This window comes from Chiroxiphia lanceolata, chromosome 4 (genome assembly GCF_009829145.1).
Source record: "Chiroxiphia lanceolata isolate bChiLan1 chromosome 4, bChiLan1.pri, whole genome shotgun sequence".
NCBI lineage: Eukaryota > Metazoa > Chordata > Aves > Passeriformes > Pipridae > Chiroxiphia > Chiroxiphia lanceolata.
Genome location: NC_045640.1, coordinates 27,256,492 through 27,276,687, shown reverse-complemented (window position 1 = coordinate 27,276,687; position 20,196 = coordinate 27,256,492). Strand labels below are relative to the sequence as shown.

The following is a 20,196-nucleotide window of genomic DNA, read 5'->3' as shown; positions in this document are numbered from 1 at the left end:
GTCCTGGAAGAGAACGAATAGGAGCATGGAAATAATACCAGGAAGAAATTGAGAATGTGTTTAGAAGGGAACAGTCAACTGACATACACACTCAGCAGCCAGGCTGCTGTGTCAGGAAATGTGAATTGTGGAAATCATGTTTTCAAGTTAGCATTCATGTGATAAAATTGCAGAGACTATGGTTTAGTTGTGAAATAGTTGATTTTAACTCCCAATATTCGAACTAAGGAGAAAACAGTTTGTAAATTTCTCTGCTGGATGGATCCTGAGAAAATTAATTACTGGGGTGCTCTTCTTGAGTTACAGAGAAAACATCTGAAATGCGGTATCGGATGGTTGGTCCCAAGTGGACTGTACATGAGAAATTCATAGCTGGAGAGAGGCCAAGAAAATCTGTCCATATTCTGTTTTATTTGAAACGAAAAAGGTAGCAAGATGTCCTAGTAAATTAAAAGAGGTATTAAAATTCTTGAAGACAGTAACGAGTTCTGGAAACAAGTTTTGCTGAAAAGACCAGATGCTAGATGAAAGGCTGTGCTCCTTTGATCAGGAGGAAAAGTCCATGGCAATCCAGATATTCAATAGCATTAGGATAGAGGAGGTAAAAAAGGTATTATAAAGGTTCATATGTCTCACATATGAAATTGTGGAATCAAGCAGAGTCACAAGATTATTTTAGGGCTAGGAGAAAATGGCAACTTCAGATTTGGAAAAAATGGATTTGCTTGATATGGTCATTCCCTTATCAAGAAGCCTGCAAATTGCTGCCCTAGGCAAGTTATAGATGTTTCTAAATTAGAATGGAGGAGTTTGGTTTCATTTTATTTTTTTAAATGGGATTCTTAGAAATTTTCAAGACATTTTAGGATTAAAGATGAGATTTCATGCCATGTTGGTAGAATTTTTGCTGGAAAAGAGCCAGGTGAATGTTGTTGTCATTCTTCCTTGGGTTTACAGAGGCTTTACCGGCGAATGTATGGGCTGCCACTGAGCAATTAGTGCTGAGGGTGTACTAAGTCAAGGTCTGTAATAATGTGTGTGCTGAATTGAACACAGTTCCATTTTTCATTCTGTAAAAGTTCCTCTCAATAAAAATATTATTTTCTAATTGAAACATCAGCAAACTTGGCATGGGATATGAAAATCAGGCTACATACTTTTCAGGCCAAATACTGTTCTCATATACTGTGTCATGCTTTTCATAATCTAAGACAGAGGTACATGTTTTGCATGACTTCTACAAAAATCCTGATAAAATTGACTCTAGCTAGGATGTAGGCCAGTTCACAATAGCTTTAACTGAAGACATCATTTAGCTGCATTACATTTAAGATGGCTGATGCCAGAAGGAAAGATCCCAGATCTGCTTTTACAGTGCAAGTTAGAATACGCATGCATTCAGAATGCAGAGTTGCACCAAATTTATTGATCTATTTTTAGAGTAAAGGTGTTGTTTTATTTCTCATCATATAGGAATTTACTCTGATGACACAATTCAAATATTCCTAGTCCTTCCAAAGGGCTTTTTGGTGCTTGACAGTAATGACAATGTGCAAAAGCACTGCTTCAGCTGCTGTGAACAGCTCTGATCTTACCCACTGGTTCCTGCCCCTGCACTGCTCCTTCTCTTATCGTGGAACAAATGTTTTTGCTGCCAAAAAGCTGTTCAACCCAATGATCTGATCCAAGTGAAATAGTTAATTTTTTCCTCTTTCTCTCCCTTACTCTGTGCCCACCGAAAAATTAAAATGTGGGGCAGGGGAAGAAAGAAAAGGGTGGGTTTTCCAGGCAGTCTAATGTACAGAACTAGTTCCTTTCATGGAATCAAAAACATCCAGAAGTGACAATCACTGCTGGGTGAGGAACCATGACCTTGTCATTACAGGTATGATTGAGTGTTTTAAAACTAAAACGATTGATTAAGCTTCAGGTGCAGTTCTGGTTGCATTTCTTTGGGGCTGCCATACACACTGTCTTTTGGAAAAGAATGTGGGTGGTTATTTTCAGTCAGCTCGGTCTACTAGTTCAGTGTGCTTTTGTGCAGTCAAAAGGTGGTGTAATCTGAGAACAGTCTGAAGAGAAGAGAGGGAAAGGGAAAATGTGCTGTTTAAATTAGTTTCATCAGGACTGAATATGAAAATGCAGTCTTGCATTGCAATTGTTGGAGTAGAAGAATACCCTTCTTTTATTAGTTCAGTCCATTTGGCAGTAGCTTGTGATAAACAGAAAACTCTTAATTCAGATGAATGTCAGAAATGACCCATATAATTAGGAACCATGATGTTCTGATCAACAGCTTTTTCATGTTGTTATTCCCATTCACTGCTCTTTTTACCTCCCCCTAGGTATTGCCAAAACTAGTTTATATTCTCCATAATTGTAGCCTTACAGTACCTGAAGGGAGCCTACAAGAAAGATGGAGAGAGACTATTTACACTCTACCCTGTCTGATCATTCTGTTGCAAGGGCATGTCCTGAGTTTAGTCTCTCTTTGTTTTAAAAATTATTACATAATTGCCATAAAATTCCTTCTTGTCCATGAATGTTGAATTCATTGCTCTGTTGTCCAGGCGCTGAGTACTGCAAAAAGATCAACTCCAAGGAACTGTAGCCCTTCTCTGTCAGGACTGTGTGAATTTTAAAAGCTCTAAAGCAGTCTGTGCATGTGATCTCAGCCAGAATATCACTGCTTCATGGCACATGCCGTGGCAGGGACTATTCTGCAGTTGTGTCTCAGGAGACACATGGTGATTTTATGAATAATTTTGTTGAAATTTCACTTGTTTAAGCTCTGTGTGCCTCCCGTCCCCCCACCTCTCCCCACCTCTCCCCAGTTTAGGATAATTTGATTTCTGTGGGTAGGGGAGACCTAGAATTTTGCATGGGTATGTTATCATCTTACCACAATAGCTACTTAAAATGAAGTCCCAGCATCAGCAAAAGAATTTAGGCAAGAAATAACTGTGGGGAAACTAGTAGTTTAAAGAATTCCTGCTGTAAAAGCTTCAATATTTTTAATCTTTAAATCAGAATTTCTGTGTTTTCTTATTAAGCTTTTCCAAACAATAAACATTAAAAAAGCATTTGCAGTACAAATAAACGGCAATAAGTTTGTTCAGGTACAAAATTTAATGCAAAAAAGGGAGGGAGATTTTACATTTTTATAGCAGGTCAAGATACTCTACAAAAGTCACAAGGTGAGTAGTCATTAAAGAGATGGCATCTTTTAAAAGAGAACTTCGATTCTGAAGTGAATTTCCTTCCCTTCCCTCCATCTTTTTCACCTTTCCCCGGAAAGCTATTTTAGTATCACCAGATTTTGGTGTTACAACCTAACGGATTTGGTGATCATCTTGGAAGTATTTTTCAAGAATAACTTTACAACTTCAGAGCAGGAATTGCACTGAAAGTCATCGACATGTGCTGCTAACTCATACAGTCACTTTTGAAAACTGCACTCTGCACTTTTGAAAGTTCTCCAGTTTGGAGGCTTACCACTTCTTTACTAGTCTCCAAGCATTAACTTTGATTTCTGAATGGAGAATCTGCCCCTGAATTATATGAAAAAATGCGATTCCCTGATGAACAGATCCATTAGTTGCTATACTGTGGGAGTGAGAAGAGATTGTAGCAGAAAATGGGTGTATGCTGGCACAGAGATTTTTTGTTGGCAGTACTGGGAGTCAGGGAAATCTTAATATGGGGACTTATGGATATAGTTTCAGCTTGATTATAATGAGAGGATAGACTTGCTGTTATTTCAGTGGAGCAAGATTCAATTCTCTAGTTTTTTCTTGAAATTTCCGGAGAGGGAGAAGATAAAGGGATATACTTGTCAGGCACAGAAAAAATAGGGATTATTTTTAACCAAGTCTAGATAAAATTTGAAACCCACTTTTTTTGTCCAACCTTTCAAAGACACTGAAATTTGAAAAAAACAATGAATTCTTTTCTTCATTACGCTTTGGTTTCCTTCTCTGATGTGAGGTTTTATTAGTCCGCAGATACCAGAATTTGCCATTTAAATAGTGAAGACTGTGCCTAAACTGAAAGATGAGTAAGGGACACTGGCTTAACCCTTAGATCTGCATCATGTGTGCTTTACATCCATAGCTTTTATAAGTTGAGGGGTCAGGTGTAAATGACCCACACAATTCTTGGAAGAAGCCAGTCCCAAAATGTCTCATGATGGAAAGACTCTACCTAATTTGGTGCTACCTATGTCCAGTTTGCTCAGATAATGAGAAGTGCTAAGGCTTGAATCTCCTCAAAAGTTTTCCCTCCTCAGAAGGCTAGAGTTGGGATGGTCATTTAGTGTGAGTTTGATTTGTTTACAGCATGCTTAGTTGCAAAGTCTAGTGTTGTCAATGGGCTGGGGACCCTACTTCCTGCAGAATGTGGGAATGCTCTGAGTGTGAATAAAATGTTGCTGAAACCTGACTAGATGGCCTAGAAAGGCCTTCATCAAAGTAGGAAGCTGTCATAAATACTGTAATTTAATAGTTTGTTTGTGATGAAAATTCTGAGTTTGGTGTATGGCTTGTGAAACTTGCTTCTAAGGACTCCACTTACTAAGTTACCTACTGATCATGCATAACTGAGAGAGCCTGCTGCACATGACAGGGCAATAGCAGAGAAAGGTTGCCCTCATACATCAAAAGTGGGAAAACGGTTTAGGACAAGGTAGGTGTTCAACCTGTAAAATCAGATAGTTTTATGTTGATAGGGTAGAGAAGAAAGACTGTGAAGGTAAAACCATCACCTTGGGAAAAATATGTAACCAAATCTGTGATTTGTCAGGAAAGACAGTTGTGAAGTAGAATGGTAGGAAAAAGAGAAACTTTATAGAAACACCAAAACCAGGGCAGTTCAGAACCCAATTAGCCTTACTTCTTTCTGCATGACTTTCATTCTTAGCTTCATCTGAATTTGATTGTATCCAGGCTATTCTTACGGTGTGTTCCTCCAACCTGTGTCAGAAAGAAATTGGTTTTATGTTATTTGTAGTCCAGTTTTGTACAGAGTTAGAGGATTATGAAAATATCTAAGTGCTTATTTGGTTTTCCAAACTAAGCTACCAAGCTTCTCTGGTTTCGTTTTCTCTTTTTTTTTTTTTTCCTTTTTTTGACAGTATTACGATAGCATTAAGGAATGTAATCTTATTGTGAGATACAGGCACTACTTCTATGTTGTATGTACTGACTAGTCAATTCAATATATGCTTTAAACCAACTATTAAATGGTGATACTTTTGTTCTAAATATATTGTTCTGATTTCACAGGTGCCTGCATAAATATCACCAACAGCCAGTGCCAGATGCTACCATATAACTACACCACTGTAACTTCAATCCTTTCCATTGTCAAAAGTATTGAAATGGAAAAGTTCCTGAAGTTCTTCAGTTATCTCAGTCGACTCAGCTGCTATCAACACATTATGCTGTTTGGCTGTAGTCTTGCTCTTCCTGAATGCATCAGTGACGGTGATGACAGGTATTTGGGAATGAAAATCTGTCAGTGACTAGAGCCAATTGTGGTAAAATACTCTCTGTCTAATCAGACAAGGGAGCCTATGACCTTCTCATTGCACAGTTCCTGTCTGTCAAAGCTATTGGCAACATTTCTGCCATGATAAGCCAACTGCAATTGAGTTCCTCTGGAAAAAAAATTGCCACTGTGATATTAGGGCAGTCAGGATTATTTTCCTAGAGAAGGCTCTCCAGATTTCTTGTACCTAATTTCTGCAATCTGACTGTGCTGAAATGGAATGATTTTTAACAACATTAATGCCTTGGAAATGTCTAGTATTGGCATAAAGTGTTAAGCTTCAAATTTGTTTGATGTTTTCCTTCAAAGAGATTAATGTTTTAAATATATTTCATGGTATTAGATTAGCAGGATGTGTTCAGAAGGGCATAAACTATTCTGGAAGTTTAAGGAGCATGTATTTTTTCCACATTTACATAATTTTACAGCATTAGTATCATATGCATGCACTTTTTAATTGAGTTTGATTTGAAAGAAAAAGGATCGGTGAGTTTAACACTGCTAAAATCATAACATGGCACCAAAAGGGGAAAATGAACTATTTTTTTTAATATATGTACACAATCTTTGATATTTCTGGAATGGGAAAGAGAGAGGGTAGATTTCTTCCTCCTTATTTTCATTTTTCCTGATTTCCAGGTTCTCCACTGGGAAATTCAGTGGAAGAGCGTATGACAATTGAATAAGTGATTCAAATAACATAACAAGAACCAGAAAGTTTAAAACTGTGCTTTAGAAGGAATAGGATGTTTATGAAAAAGGTTCTGTGAGAATTGGTCTAAAATACAGTTGCCAATGAAAGGTACAGTCTCACTCTAGGCAATATATGCTTGCCATTTCCATTGCATCAGAGTGATTCCTGGACTGGCAATTAAGCTCACTAAACTGACAGAAAATTAACCCAGAATAAAGGTGTACAGATGATTATATGAATAGCATTAGGGTGGAGTAAAAGCAGCATAGGTAACAGTGGAACAAGACTGACCATTGGACTGGCAGAATGGTTTAATCTAAATTCACCTGTGTACATATCTTTGTTAGCCTACCAAAAGCTATTTTCAATTAATCCTGTTTAATTGAGTGCATTATTAATTATAGCCCCTCCACTCCTTTTCATTATTACAATTTTTCCAGTTAAGGAATCTGATAACATACAGCCTTAAACTACCTGTTGTCCCTAGAAATCATTGAACAAATTAAGAAAAATGATCTCAAGTAAAAAATTGATGCATTTAGGCATTCAACAACAGAACAGGCTATTTCTCTGTTGCTTCACTTATTCTACCTTGTTTGGAACTTGACTTTCACAAACCTTTTGGGAGTGAGTGGTACGTGTCTAAAGTGCAAAGCTCATAAATCAATCAAATAAGTAGGGTGGTGAAAGGATAAGTCTTGTACCTTTTCCATTTCTTTCCTGAAGATATGTTTCTTGCACGGTTTATATTATGCCTTGCTAATTTAAAGAGCACAGAAGTTAAACTAATGTTTGAAACATGCAAGCTGTTGCTCTGGTTTTTGGCAGCAATCAAAATATATTGAGATTCTAGAGTCAGGGTTTTTCTTTTGTGTGTTTGTTTTTTTTTTTTCCCCAACTGCAACTTTCTCCTATTAATTTTTAATGTCAAAACTGGATCTGGATTTCCATGCCCTATTTTATGTCCTGGACATCACAATGCTCCCTCTATTTTTATTTTAAAATCCTTGTTGTGGAAACTGTTCTAGCCCCTGCAGGCTTAATGGGGAAGAATGTCCAATATGAGACTGTCAATGATGCAGGATTGTGTTAGAATCTGACTTCACTTTTAGTAACCATATGTCTCTAGAGCGTTCCATGGGTGTCACTTGAAAATGCAGTCTATGCAGTTGAAGTGGCAACCACAGGAAGAGCCATAAGAGTGGATTGACAGTTAAATCTAGTCTGCCAAACCCGAGTTGTCCTAGTTTAACTTCTGGTTTCCTCTTTAAAGAAGGATATCTTTTATTCTGTAGGCAACCAAGTGATTTTTGCGATGACTATCTTTCTTGTAGCATCCAGTTATTGCAGGCTAACAGATGTATTTCAAAGCCAAGAATAATGATTTTAAGAAGCATCATATCTGCATAAAATAGTTATTTAATACCTTCCAATCTCACCCCAACCCCTCCCCCTTCTCTCACTCCTCCCCATAACTCTTAAAGTTCTTGGCATAATAGGGACAAGTTACTTTGTGTGTTTTGAGTGCAGATACAAAAACTGAAAGACACAGCCCTGTTTTAGGTTTGTTGAATAGGGGAATCTGGTAAGTGGAAACACACTGAAGGAGAAGCAGAAGAGTCACTGTGGAAAGCGTCTGATAATAATAAATGGGGATGTATCGATACACTGTAGAGCTTTTTTGGGATTATGGTTGCTTTTTATTATACAGCATCATAAAACATACACTAGTATGGTGCACAGTTGTTATTGTCATTGTCACCAATTCCTCCAGACAATTACAGCCGTTTCATTGTAATGTCAGTGCATATATGATCATAATTTTTCATCTATTGATAACTTTTTGTTTTATGGAGCAATTGTTTCTAATGTATGTAAAGCATAATTTGAGAAAGCTGCTTACACACTACAGAAGAAATGAAACTTGTGATGCTTAGACGTCTATTCTTAGGTATTGTTGAGAGTCTGTGCTGGCAGCTCGCAGCCATGGAAGCAATAATGCATTACAAGAAGCATCAAGAAGGAAAGTTACAAGCCCTAATCTTTTGCATCCAGTGAGCTGTCATTACATATAGCTTTTCTCTGATGTTTAAACATATGTCTGTTTCTCATTTATCTTTCATGTGTTTATAAACATTATATTCATTAACACTTGAAGGAGACTAAGTTTCTAGGCAGAGGACTTATTCACTGTTTGTGTAACACAGTGTATTTAGGAACTGGGATTTCTTAATAATGCCAATATACTGTTGCTCTTTGAAAAAGTTCTGTATCTTACTGCAGTAAAAATCATACGTGGCAGTAAAATATATTAATTTTTAATTTAATTTCAGCAACTGGATCTACAATCAGCTAGCTCTGCTCTTTTATGAAAATACATAACAGTATTTTTATACCACTTTCCAGTAAACATAAAGTTTGAAAGTACAACTAAAACCTGTGTGAAAACGGAACATGGAAAGTTGAAGTGTAGTAAGGCTTTTTGCTTGCTTATTACTTGTCCATAATTTGTATACTAAGTAAGAGCACCATGCAGCTTCCAGCTTCTTGGGTGAATGGATGAAATCTTTCCAATATGACTTCAAAATCAGCTTTAAAAAACCTGTCTTGACACAGTCCAGCAGCACTGCTAAGAGAATGTGACTTAGTCCTGAAAAGTAACACCAGTGGTGCAAGAACACTTTAAACTAGTTGGAGTGCTGAACTAATGACTTCTAAAACATTCCCAGCAGTAAGTTTGTCCTTTTGGGTAATACTAGCTTGCAACCTCTTACCATCAAATGCAACACTGGTACTTTACTTGTTCTAAGAAAGATCTGTGCTCAGAGTAGTGGTGTAATCTAGTGAATTCTCCCTTACTGCTGGAAGACACTGAGCGTGGGCCAAAGGCCAATTACTGCAATGTAATGAATGTTTATTTATAGTAATTCACTTGCGTTGGATTCTACAATTCAAGAAGACAAAAAATCTGAAAAATGTTAGTATGAAATTTTTTCATATTTTCAAAAGAAAAACATGTTTTTTAAAGCCAAAATTGGTGTAAAATTTAAAGATTCAGAATCAATAGAGAAGTTCATAGCGGGTCAGCCTATAACTGCATAATACAGATAGACTTACTGAATGATGTTTTCTAGTATTTCTTGCCCTCTGTAAATAATCATGTTTCATCAAAAGGCTTAGTAAAATAGTCAAGATATGTAAGATCCTGAAGGCCTACGTACATGGTTTATTTTGACTTTTTATGCAGGGAATGAATTTGAAAGTTATGGATTCTCATAATACCTCTTTGCTGTCATGCTGCCTCCTAAAACAGAAATAATACCTTGAGTACTTCCGTTAATCCTCTGTGTAGAAGTGTATTCCAGAAAGGTGAGGAAATGCCTATTATTGACAGATCCCCAAAGTCTCAAATATTTGGAGATCAAACAGGATTTAAGCTCTGCCTAGAAAATGCTACTAGGGCAACACAAATTAGAAGGTGTAATATGCTCCCAAGGTAAAATTCTAAAACACCTTGCATTTATGTATCTTTTTACTCACTATGGTCTTTTTCATGTCAGATATCTTGGAAACAGAGTTGTGAAGTGGCTTGTCTTCAGTTTGGGCTCAAAGAGTCCATCTGAGATTATGGCTTCTTATGTTGGATGCTGTACAAACATGCACTGAGGGGCAACCTCCTGCCTCTGAAAGTTTATAGCCCAGATGAGGAAAACCACTAAAGGATAGGAACGGAAACTAACATTGTCACATTAATAGCTAGAGAAGCTGAGACTTAGCAAGAAATTTGCAGTAGAGCAGAGAACTGAACCTGTAGCACTTACAGCCTATGTCTTCAGGTACAGTATTATTTTTCCTCTTGATTAAAGTCTGAAAGTTAATTTCTCTCATTATCATTTATTCACTTTACTTGTGATCTAATATCTTGTGAATGTAAGGAAAAAACTCTACCATAATTGGACTTTTTTTCTTTTCTTTCCCCCCCCTCCTCCCTTAGGTTAATTCTATAGGGGAAAATAATATAATGAAGGGAAAAGGCTTTCTCTGATTTTCATACTCCTTCTTACAAAGGAGTTTGTCATGTTAATGTGTATATGTAGCAAATATTTTGTTATGCTGTAGTGTCGTGGGGTATCTGTCGGAGGCCTTGGTCCTGTGGGGGAAGAAAGACACGCGACACACACACTAGGATGAAGAGACACACACTGGGATGAAAAGCCAGAGAGATGTCGGCCTGCTCAGCGCAGCAGGCAGCTTTTTATTCAGTTCTCCCACTTCTGCTTTCCCACACACACAACACAAACATATTCCCACAAAAACACCCAGGAATGCCGCACCTGCACTTCAGCCACGCAGCTCAAGGCTGTGTCCATGAGAACTATCTAATTAACTCCACTGCTCCCATGGAAAACGGTCCAACACTTTGTAACATTCCAAACCGCTCAAACTTCAGTTGAGGGGTTTGGAATGTTACAAAGTGACTTCACCCCACACTGTAGTATCTATGCTACAAAAAACAGCAACCAGGTAACGATTTGTAGAAAGTGGAAGAGATCAGAATAAGGCTACATGGTATGTTTGGTGTGGGGAAAATTAACTAGTGAAAATTAGGTTAATACTAAATCGGTTCTAAGAAGCTGTGAATATGTGACTGTGTATTCAGTCAAATGTTTTTTGAAGAGCTGCTCTGCTACAATTTACAGTGGCAAATTCAATTCTGTGTTGTTTTTTTTCTGGTTCATTGTCTTGATCATTTTTCTGTAATTTATGAAAAGGAAAAAAATAAAAAGTCTCATTTTCATTGTGGCTATAAACTAATGAAATACTAGGTCCAAAAAACAAATCCAGAACTGTGTGTGGTGTCTTTTATTAAAAAACAGAGACAGCTTGAAACAAATTTAGGGTGAAATACAAGGTAGGAGAGGAAGACAGTTTTGTTCATTTCCTCTTAGAAAATGGAAAAGAATTGAAGTTCATAGAGTAAGAGATATCTGTCTGTCATGATTAGTCCGACTCATGAATGAGATCAGTGATGTGGCTGTTTCCCTTTTTCTGTTTTTGTGAACTGCAAAAAGTTGACTGATCCCATAGATCCTGTTTACATAGTTAATGAGAGTTTTTATTTTAAGACTTTGAACAGGAAGCTATCAGCATATATTTAAGTCAATATCTATTTTGCAAAGTCTACTTTCAAATGCTTATGAAGTGGCTACCAGTAGTTTCCTGAGTTTGCAGTCTGCCTTTTCACACCCTGTGGGAGTTGCTTCATTCTCTTAATATACTTTCTTTGTGATGGTACCTCTTTAGCCCAAGCAAGTTAACATGACTGACAGAGGCTATCACAGATGGAGTTTTGGCAATGGTTATCTAGATACAGAAGATTAGAAACTTCAACTTTTTAATCATGAATAAAGCAAAGGTGATGTTCAGTGGATGAAGTGCTTTATACATAGAATGTTAGAAATCCCATGCCTTTTGTTTTAAATGTTGCCATGTCTTGGCTTTGAGCCTTTCGGAATCCATCAGACTCATTATGTACAAGGAAACATATGTGTAAAATCTGTCTCTGGATACCTGAGTCATAATCCACTCTTCAGTTTTTAAATTGAGTTATGGTTAGTGTAAGCACAATTATGATTTGAAACAAACAACTATGGAAATCTAGGTAATAAAAAAGATGTATAGTCAAATCTTGCCAAAAGGGAAACCAAAAATTAGATAATATATTTGTGTGGGCAAGCATTCACAACTTTATCATCCTGTCTTTCTCTCCATCTGCCAGTTATTAGTTTTTGTGTCTTTCATTGTTGATTTTAAGCATTCTCCTAAGAGAATTGATATGAATATTACTGTTTAGCAGAAAAAATTATGAATACACAGGGTCTGTGTTACTTAAAAAAGCCCAGAACAGCAGAACAAATGAATACTTTTTTCTTTCATTTTTTCCTTTGTACCAGTCAATAACCTTCAAATAGCTGTGATTTTATCAATAGTTATAATAATAAATTCATGGTCTATTTTTTTGCTAAGTAAAACGTTGAGGATAGAGTTGCTAAGGGCAGATAGTCAGCATACCCCAAGAAACATTTTGAAAAGTCTTTCCTACACAATGTAAATACTCAGTTTCAGCTCCAATCTACCATTAAATTGATGGCACACTAATTCAAGGTGAAACAGAACTGATTTACATCAAGAAAGTGAAATGGTTGACAGTGTAATATACTGCGTAGGGATTCAAAGTAGCAAAACTGTCTGCTTAAGATGTTTGTACGATAGCACTAGACAGTTCCTATATACTTTTGAGAGTGTTTATGTGCAGTAACAGATGTCACATGCAAATTCATGATTTAAACAATGTTTCAGGGAATGTGGTGAACAGACCTGAATTTCTAAAGATAAGGACTCAGTGAGTAAAATCAGGGAGACTTAAGTTGGAAAATTGAGTAAGTAATAAATAGATACATTGATTAAAGAAAATCTACAATATGCAGGTTCAAAAAGTGACAGAATATTTGCACAGAGAAGGGACCTAGAAGAAAATAAATCCTCAAATCCCAACTCCTGCTCTGAGGAAAGATAATTTTTCAGGAAATAGAATTTTATTTCTGCTATCCTATGTCTAGAACATGATCTTCAAGAGACACAACTGAGATCTTTAGTTAAGAAACAGCTGACTCACATCTGACTTCAAAGAAAGGAATGCTCACATTTTTCTGAAATATTGGAGTGGACCATTTTGCCAAGAAACAAATGAAGAAACCTGAAGAAACAGCAGTAGTAAAGTAGCATTTCTGAAGATACATCTTTCTTCTCAAGACAGCCCATATTACTCACTAAGAGTTTTATACTTCATAAGTTATCTTGCTAGTCTTGTGTAACTGTTCCCCTAGGGCAGAAAATAATGTGCTAACAAGAAGATTACACTTTGCATTGTTCCTTAGAACTCAGATCTTGAAGTCAACATGTCATACTCATCACCTTAAGAGCCACTACTACTTAGTCCCAAGCTCAGACAGTATAAAGGTGATAAATACAAATTTGGTTTTTGCAAGGAGTGCTAGGGAGAGTATAAGTAATGATGTGGCATGGGCCAGAATGACTATATTTAAAGTTGAGTAACATATTTTCTAGGAGGGCCCTTTCTCCAGATGTATATAATTTGGGGGGGGAGGGGGTAAGGAAAAAAACACTTGAAATTTGGCAGGGAAGTTGCTCTAGTAAGCTTACCCTTCATCATGGCTTTTAGAAGAGGAAGATAAGGGAATTAGAAAGAAAATGTATTTACTTTATGGGAACTTCTGTTTATAAAGTTTATGTACCTATGGATATGCCTGCAGAAGTTTATCTCCAATTTTAAGTTTACATGTCTGAAAAATTACGGTGTCTCTGAAAACTTTTCTATCACTGTCATGGCTCACCTGGTGTGGGTGGGCCTAAAGAATCTTCATGTCCCTGACCCTCCCAATGGCTAGGTGTGGCAATGGATCAAGGTACAGGCCCTTACTTAAAAGAGTCTGAAGTTAACTCTCTGGTACCAACTCTCTTACAGTAATGTGCCAGTAGATGGCAAGTGCAGTGTAGGGTAAGGGCAAACCAGGGGCACAATATAGGGAAAGCAAGACAGAGAAATAGGATGCTGGAAAGATTTTATATTCCCCCTTCCGAGAACTGTCCCTTCCCTGCCCACAAGTAGAGGCTGTTTAAAATTACAAGTATGTCTAATTTGTAAATTACTCAATGTAAAGAAGGAAAGGATTGCTTAAGAGATTAATTAAAAAAATTAAAAGCTAGAAAACTAATATAGAAATATAGGTAATGGTATTCTACATTGGCTGGAATGATGTATGTATCCAACACATGTGAAGGCAGCATTTGCCATAGCAGGCAGCATCAAATTTCATGCAGTGTTTCAGTCTCTTCGCTGATCTAATTTCAAAGTGCGCATGTTGGGGGAATTACGGACAGACCAGAGCTAAAAGGTTATCAGACAGAGAAACATTTTTGGGAACAGTCTGGGCACGGGAATGTCTGTTTGAAAACATATTTCACAATGCTTCTTGGAGGGAAGGAGGCAGAAAAGAAAATCAAAAGGACTGATTATTTCATGAAAGCGTATTTTACTAATTGATTGCCTCCAGCTCTGTTGTTTTAATGATTTCTTGTGTGTATTATCTCTTATAAGCTGTGGTTTCTGGTTTCTAAGTTGGTATAGTAACTAGGGTCATAGGTTATTCTTCATCACATGCAATATATTATTTCTTATGACTAACTACTGATCGTTTATGTAACTGAAATAAACATTTACAACAAATCTTAAAATTAACATGGCTTTTTGTTCATGTTTGTTTGCTAATTTAATATATCTGCTAGAAAAACTCTTCGTTTTCAAAAAATGAGATTGATTTCTTTTAATAAATTGCAATAATTTTAAGACAGGAGCTTTCAGTAGAATCTTGCAACATTTTGGGACTATCGACACTGATTGTTTCCTATTAGGCTTGTGCACCTGGACTCAAACCAGAAACGTATAGATGAGGTAACATCTTATTTAAATTTGGTAGAAGTCATCTACTAGATATGAGTATACCGTCTTGTGCAGAAGTTAATAAAAAAAATGGTTTTGAATTGAATAGTAGTTAAAGGATTCTCCAAGAATTCATATGCTGTTCAGCTCACGTTTGGCCTCTTCTAGTGCCCAGCTTATTAACAAATAACTTTTAAACCATCTGCAGTCAGAACCTAATGAGGATTCAGTTAGTGAGACATAATTACCTCTCACAAGTTAGTCTTTCCTGTAAGAAGTTATTGTTGCCCTGTTGGAGACTGCGGTGGTAGGCACCAGGCTCACAGGCTGAGCAGGACAGGCAAATTAGAATCACAGGTGTGGTGGGGAAGAACCTCTGGAACTATTCTTGCTCAGATCGAGACCAGCATTAAATTCGATGAGACTCCTCAGGGCCATTTCCAGTTGAGTTTAGATGATTCTTAAGGATGGAGGTTCCACAACGTCTCTGGAGAAGATACTCCAGGCCAGTAGATTTTAAGTTGGTATAATTTCGTAGTGGTGCTGAACAAACGGTGTTACCCTATTCCCCTTCTTGTTATTCCCCATCTCCACTGTGCCTTTTCCGTGTCCTGGCAGAAGTATTTGTTCAGCTCCATGACAGACTGGATTTGGAAACCAATCTGAATTAAAGTAGGAGTGACTGATCTGATCCATTGTGTAATAGCATGAAGTGCCGTGCTGGCACAAAGAAGTAAGGAAGAGAGGTGGGGAGAGGTTCTGCAGCCAGGCTTATGAGGGGTAGGACAGCTTCTTTCAATTAATGCCATCTACTCCTGCCAGCTTGAAGTGTTTGTGAAACAACTGTAATGTGAACTTGAAGTAGCAGGATAATGGATTATAATGATTTTCTACTCGACAGAGAGGAGCCTAAAGTGTCAGTGAGTGAGAGGTGTGTCTGTCTTTAGGATTCCTGACAAGATGCAGCTCAGAAAGTTTTAACTTGGGCTAATTCTAGAAGTCTTCCTTTTGGCAATGTTCTGAAGTGCACAGGGAAGCATGGGTTCTGGAAAGCTACATGAAATTATTTATGGGTACTTATCACAGTGATCTGTGGAAATGGGAGGCAGACCTTTAGGCACAATATTGTTTTGGGTGCCTTTATTACCCATATGATACAAAGAGTTAGAGCAGCTGTACTGTGTATGATTTACTGTTAATCCAGAATTTCTGTAGAAATGCTGTTGTTGAAATACCCATGTGTGATTCAGAGGACTTCAGTTTCACTGTGACAGCTTGTCTTTTCCAAATGTGAATTTTGTTTACTAACATGAAAAGATCTTGTAACCTGGATTTTTAGGCATATTAAGAGCTGCTCTTTTTTTTTTCCAGAAGAAATTCCTATAGAGTAAAGCAAATAAACAGTGTACGCTCACATCATTTTCATAACAATGTCATGCAAACACCATTCAAATATTAGAATTAAATAAAGAACTTTCAGAAATTTGACCTGGTTTAGGAGAAGTTCTGGCAGATGCTACGAGATTGTAAAAATAGCTCATAATTGTAGCAAAATTCTTAATAATATTTATTTAAACTGATTCCTGGCTGAATTATAGCTCTAGTGAATTCATTTACTATATCTCTCCCATTTTCACTGTCCTGTTTGAATCAAGTAATGGGATCACTGAGAGAAATCTGGAAGGGCTTGCTGCTTTAGTCAAGACTGATCATCCCAATTAATTGTGGTCATCATAAAAAACACATTAAATGATTTCGATAGCTTTTTTGTGGCAATAATGTTAATGCTATATGGTAAAATAGATGTAGCATTTTGTCTAAGTATGATAGAATAAAGTGCTTCTGTTCTACAGAGTATACTTTAGGTGTTTCTGATTGTTACAGTATTAGAAGCTCAGTTGTGACATATGTTTCTGTCATATAGAGAAAGTGACTGAAGAGTCAGAATGGATTTCTGAATTTAAGTTTTTTGCTGATTCATTGAATCATAGAATATCCTGAGTTGGAAGGAACCCATGAGGATCATCGAGTCCAACTCCTGGCCCTGCACAGGACCATCCCCAGGCATCACACCGTGTGCCTGAGAGCATTGTCCAAATGTTTCTTGAACTCTGTCAGGCTTCATGCTGTGACCACTTCCCTGGAGAGCCTGTTCCAGTACCCATCCACCCTCTGGGGAAAGAGCCTTTTCCTGATATCCAACTTAAACCTCTCCTGACACAACTTCAGGCCATTCCCTTGGGTCCTGTCACTGGTCACCACAGAGAAGAGATCAGTGCCTGCTCCTCCTCTTCCCCTCACAAGGAAGTTGTGACTGCAATGAGGTCTCCCCTCAGTCTCCTCCAGGCTGAACAGATGAAGTGCCCTCAGCCACTCCTCATACAGCTTCCCCTCAAGGCCCTTCACCATCTTCGTTGCCCTCCTTTGGACGTTCTCTAAGAGCTTAATATCTTTCTTATATTGTGGTGCCCAAAACTGCACACAATATTCAAGGTGAGGCCACCCCAGTGCAGAGTAGAGTGGGACAGTCACCTCCCTTGACCGGCCTGATGCCCCCCCGGACGTGACTGGACCTCCTGGCTGCCCCTCCTGACTGCCAGGGCACTGCTGACTCAATCATGACTCCTTTCTTTGGTAAAAATCATTTATCTGGGTTTTTTCTACAAAATAAATAATTACACTGACTAAAAATTCTAACCTGCATTGTAGAGACTGTACCTAACCATTCTTAAGGATATCAGCTGATTTTTGGCCACATTGTCCAAGAAGCATTGCTAGACCTGAAAGAGATGATAAATACAACAGCAGCTGATGTAGAAGATGTGAAATTCAACAGCAGCTGCTGCCTCTTTTATTCATTTTTTAATGGATAAGAGCCTTTTTAATCTAACAGTATATTTGGATTTGTTCCCAGTTCCACTTTCAATGAAATCAGGAATTTATATTTCCTTCCTCTGTCTGAACAGTCTTCAGACTTCAATGTGAGCTCTTTGTTAAGTATGGTACTCTTGAATATCAAGATCTCTTCTAAGACTTTTGCAAATATAACTCTTTAGCTGACTCTTTTCTGTTGTCACAAGATATGGCAACTATTAAGGAGTAGTTAATTGGACCTGTAATTTTTAGAGAAAAAGTAAAAGGCATCTGTATGGACCCACGGAAGGGATTGCAGTCCCATTTTTTCATCTTATTTGTTTTTGAGACTTTTGTGTTCTCATAGCCTTTTAAACAGATTGTATGTTCTTCCATGCTGCAGGCAACCCATTCAGTATATCCATCTTTTTCATCTTTTTCATTCTCATTGTATAAAACTAATCTTTTTCAGTCTCTTGGAAAGGGCATTCCTCTTGTGGCTCATCTGTAATTGCCAACTTTGTGACAGCAGTTAGAGCATTCATGAGTGTGAGTGAGTGGAGCATTCATGAGTGAGAACTGGCTTTCTGCACCAGCTGTAAATCCTTATATTCAGTCCCTGTAGGGCAGATGAGTGGACACCTACCAGCAATTCAACCAATTAATACAAGGTCTTAATCTTGTCTAGGCAGCTGAAACCATTCTTCAGGCTCTTACCCCAGGGGAACTGAGCTGCTGCTGCCTTTTACCAGGATCACCTTTGAGTGCTTTTGTTCTCCTTTAAGGTGTTAGTGGTTTCTCATGCTGTGGGTGCTAAGTAGTCCTTTTACAGGCTGATTTTGTGTTTTTGTACTTACGCACAGAAACCTGCTTCTAGGAAACACTTCATGAATTTGAGCTAAAAACAAGGTTAGAAGTAAGACACGGTTAGCTCTGCATCGAGAACCACAAAGGGTTACATGGAATTGAGGTGCCCTCCTTAAATGTTGCTATATCAATTCAAAATAATTTTGTCAAGTGAAATAACCACAAAAATCTAAAATAATCTTGCTTTCTTTTCAGATTTTATTACTGTGTAAGGAAGCAAATTTCATATTTAAACCCATCTGTAGAGACAAAATACATAAGAAAATGCAAAATTCCAATTAATTTGCAAGATAAAAATGAAAAATGAACAATGAAAGACAAAAGTACAGTATTTTCTGGATTATGTGAAAGTGAAATGTTAAGCAACCCATTTGTTTACAAATCCATGAATCAAAAAGCAATGCTGAGGGTTTTGTGAATTTGCCTTCAGTGACACTGAATGTACTGCTATTTATGTTGGAGTACTGTGAGAGGGTACTGAGAAAGATTTCACAAGAACTATCACTCCAGAAAACTGAAATCCTGGGTGTGGGTATTTGGCCTACTGTAGAAACTTCCTTTTCTTACATTTATGTTCTGTGGAAGTATTTATTGTTAGAAAATCCTGAAAATTATTAAAACCAGTTAGAACTAGCAATGACTGCTGTGTCAGCTCGCCACATCAACTTGTTTGATTTCAGGGCTGCAAAACCACAAAGAATAACCTCAGTTTTCTTCTTCCCATAATTTTTTCATGTTTCATTTTGTCCTTGTAGCCATCCCCCTTGCCCCAGCAGTCTCTCACAATTGTATTACCACTTTCTTTATTTTGTCTCAGGCCTGAGATCTGTCACCATTCTTAGCCTGTGTGCCTATGAATGATACAGTGGATTATTCCGCATTGCTCTGTGGCATGGCTGTGGATGATTAATATGTCCTCTGGCAGCCATGCCAGTTTAAATTTTTCCTTAAACAGATTTGGATGAAAAAATAATCCAGCAAAATACCCTACAGTTGTTTTCAACTTGGCTCAATACATGAGTACAGCTTATTGTGTGGCCACAGGAACAGGTATCCTGGAACAACTGAAGGGATGAAGCTGGAGAAAGAAGAGTAATGAGGACCAGCAGTAGCTAAAAATGTTCATCAGTCTGCCTTCAATCAGGTTGTCTGTTGAACTGCAAATGTGGCCTTTAGCAGGAGCAGTCAACAGTTGTGTATTCTCAGAGTGATCTTTGTGCTGTATTTGCAGCTCTGGCATGGAAGTTATTTATCCTCTATTGTTTTCATCTCTAAAATTGCAGTAATGAATTTCTCAATAGGGCATGGCTGTGGCAGTGCATTTACCATGGAGATACTAATGTGAAGGCACAAAAGAAATGCCACAGAAAATAATGAGCTCTAGATATATTATCAAATTTACTAAGTTGCATGGGGAGTCCCCAAAGGATGGTAATTGTATATTTTATTTAATACTGTTGTTGACTTCAGCAATTTCTACTTCTCCGTCTCCTGCCATCTTATTCCTGCTTTGTCTGTATCCCTTTGGAGGAACCAACTCAGTTGTCAGATAAGAAAAAAAGTGCTTTTTTATTTGTCACATTACTCTTAGCTGTATCAGTTGTTTGACCTGGCTTACTACACAGCCAGATATAGGTAGGCAGGTATACAACAGCTGTTACAAACAGCAAAACTGAAATCAGCTCAGAGTCAGATACAGGCACTTGGGAACAAG

The 20,196-nt window shown here is 37.6% G+C and overlaps 1 protein-coding gene across 5 annotated transcripts in view; it reads left to right on the top strand.

Moving 5' to 3' along the window:
• CORIN (corin, serine peptidase) overlaps positions 1-20,196 on the top strand; it is a 122,027-nt gene that overhangs the window by 35,901 nt on the left and 65,930 nt on the right. For all 5 annotated transcript variants that reach the window (XR_004356593.1, XM_032685327.1, XM_032685326.1 and 2 more), the window contains exon 4: positions 5,283-5,493. Coding sequence is in view for 4 of the 5 variants with exons in the window: in XM_032685327.1 (XP_032541218.1) it covers positions 5,283-5,493 (211 nt within the window). In the remaining variant the exon portion in view is untranslated. The remainder of the gene's footprint in view (positions 1-5,282; positions 5,494-20,196) is intronic.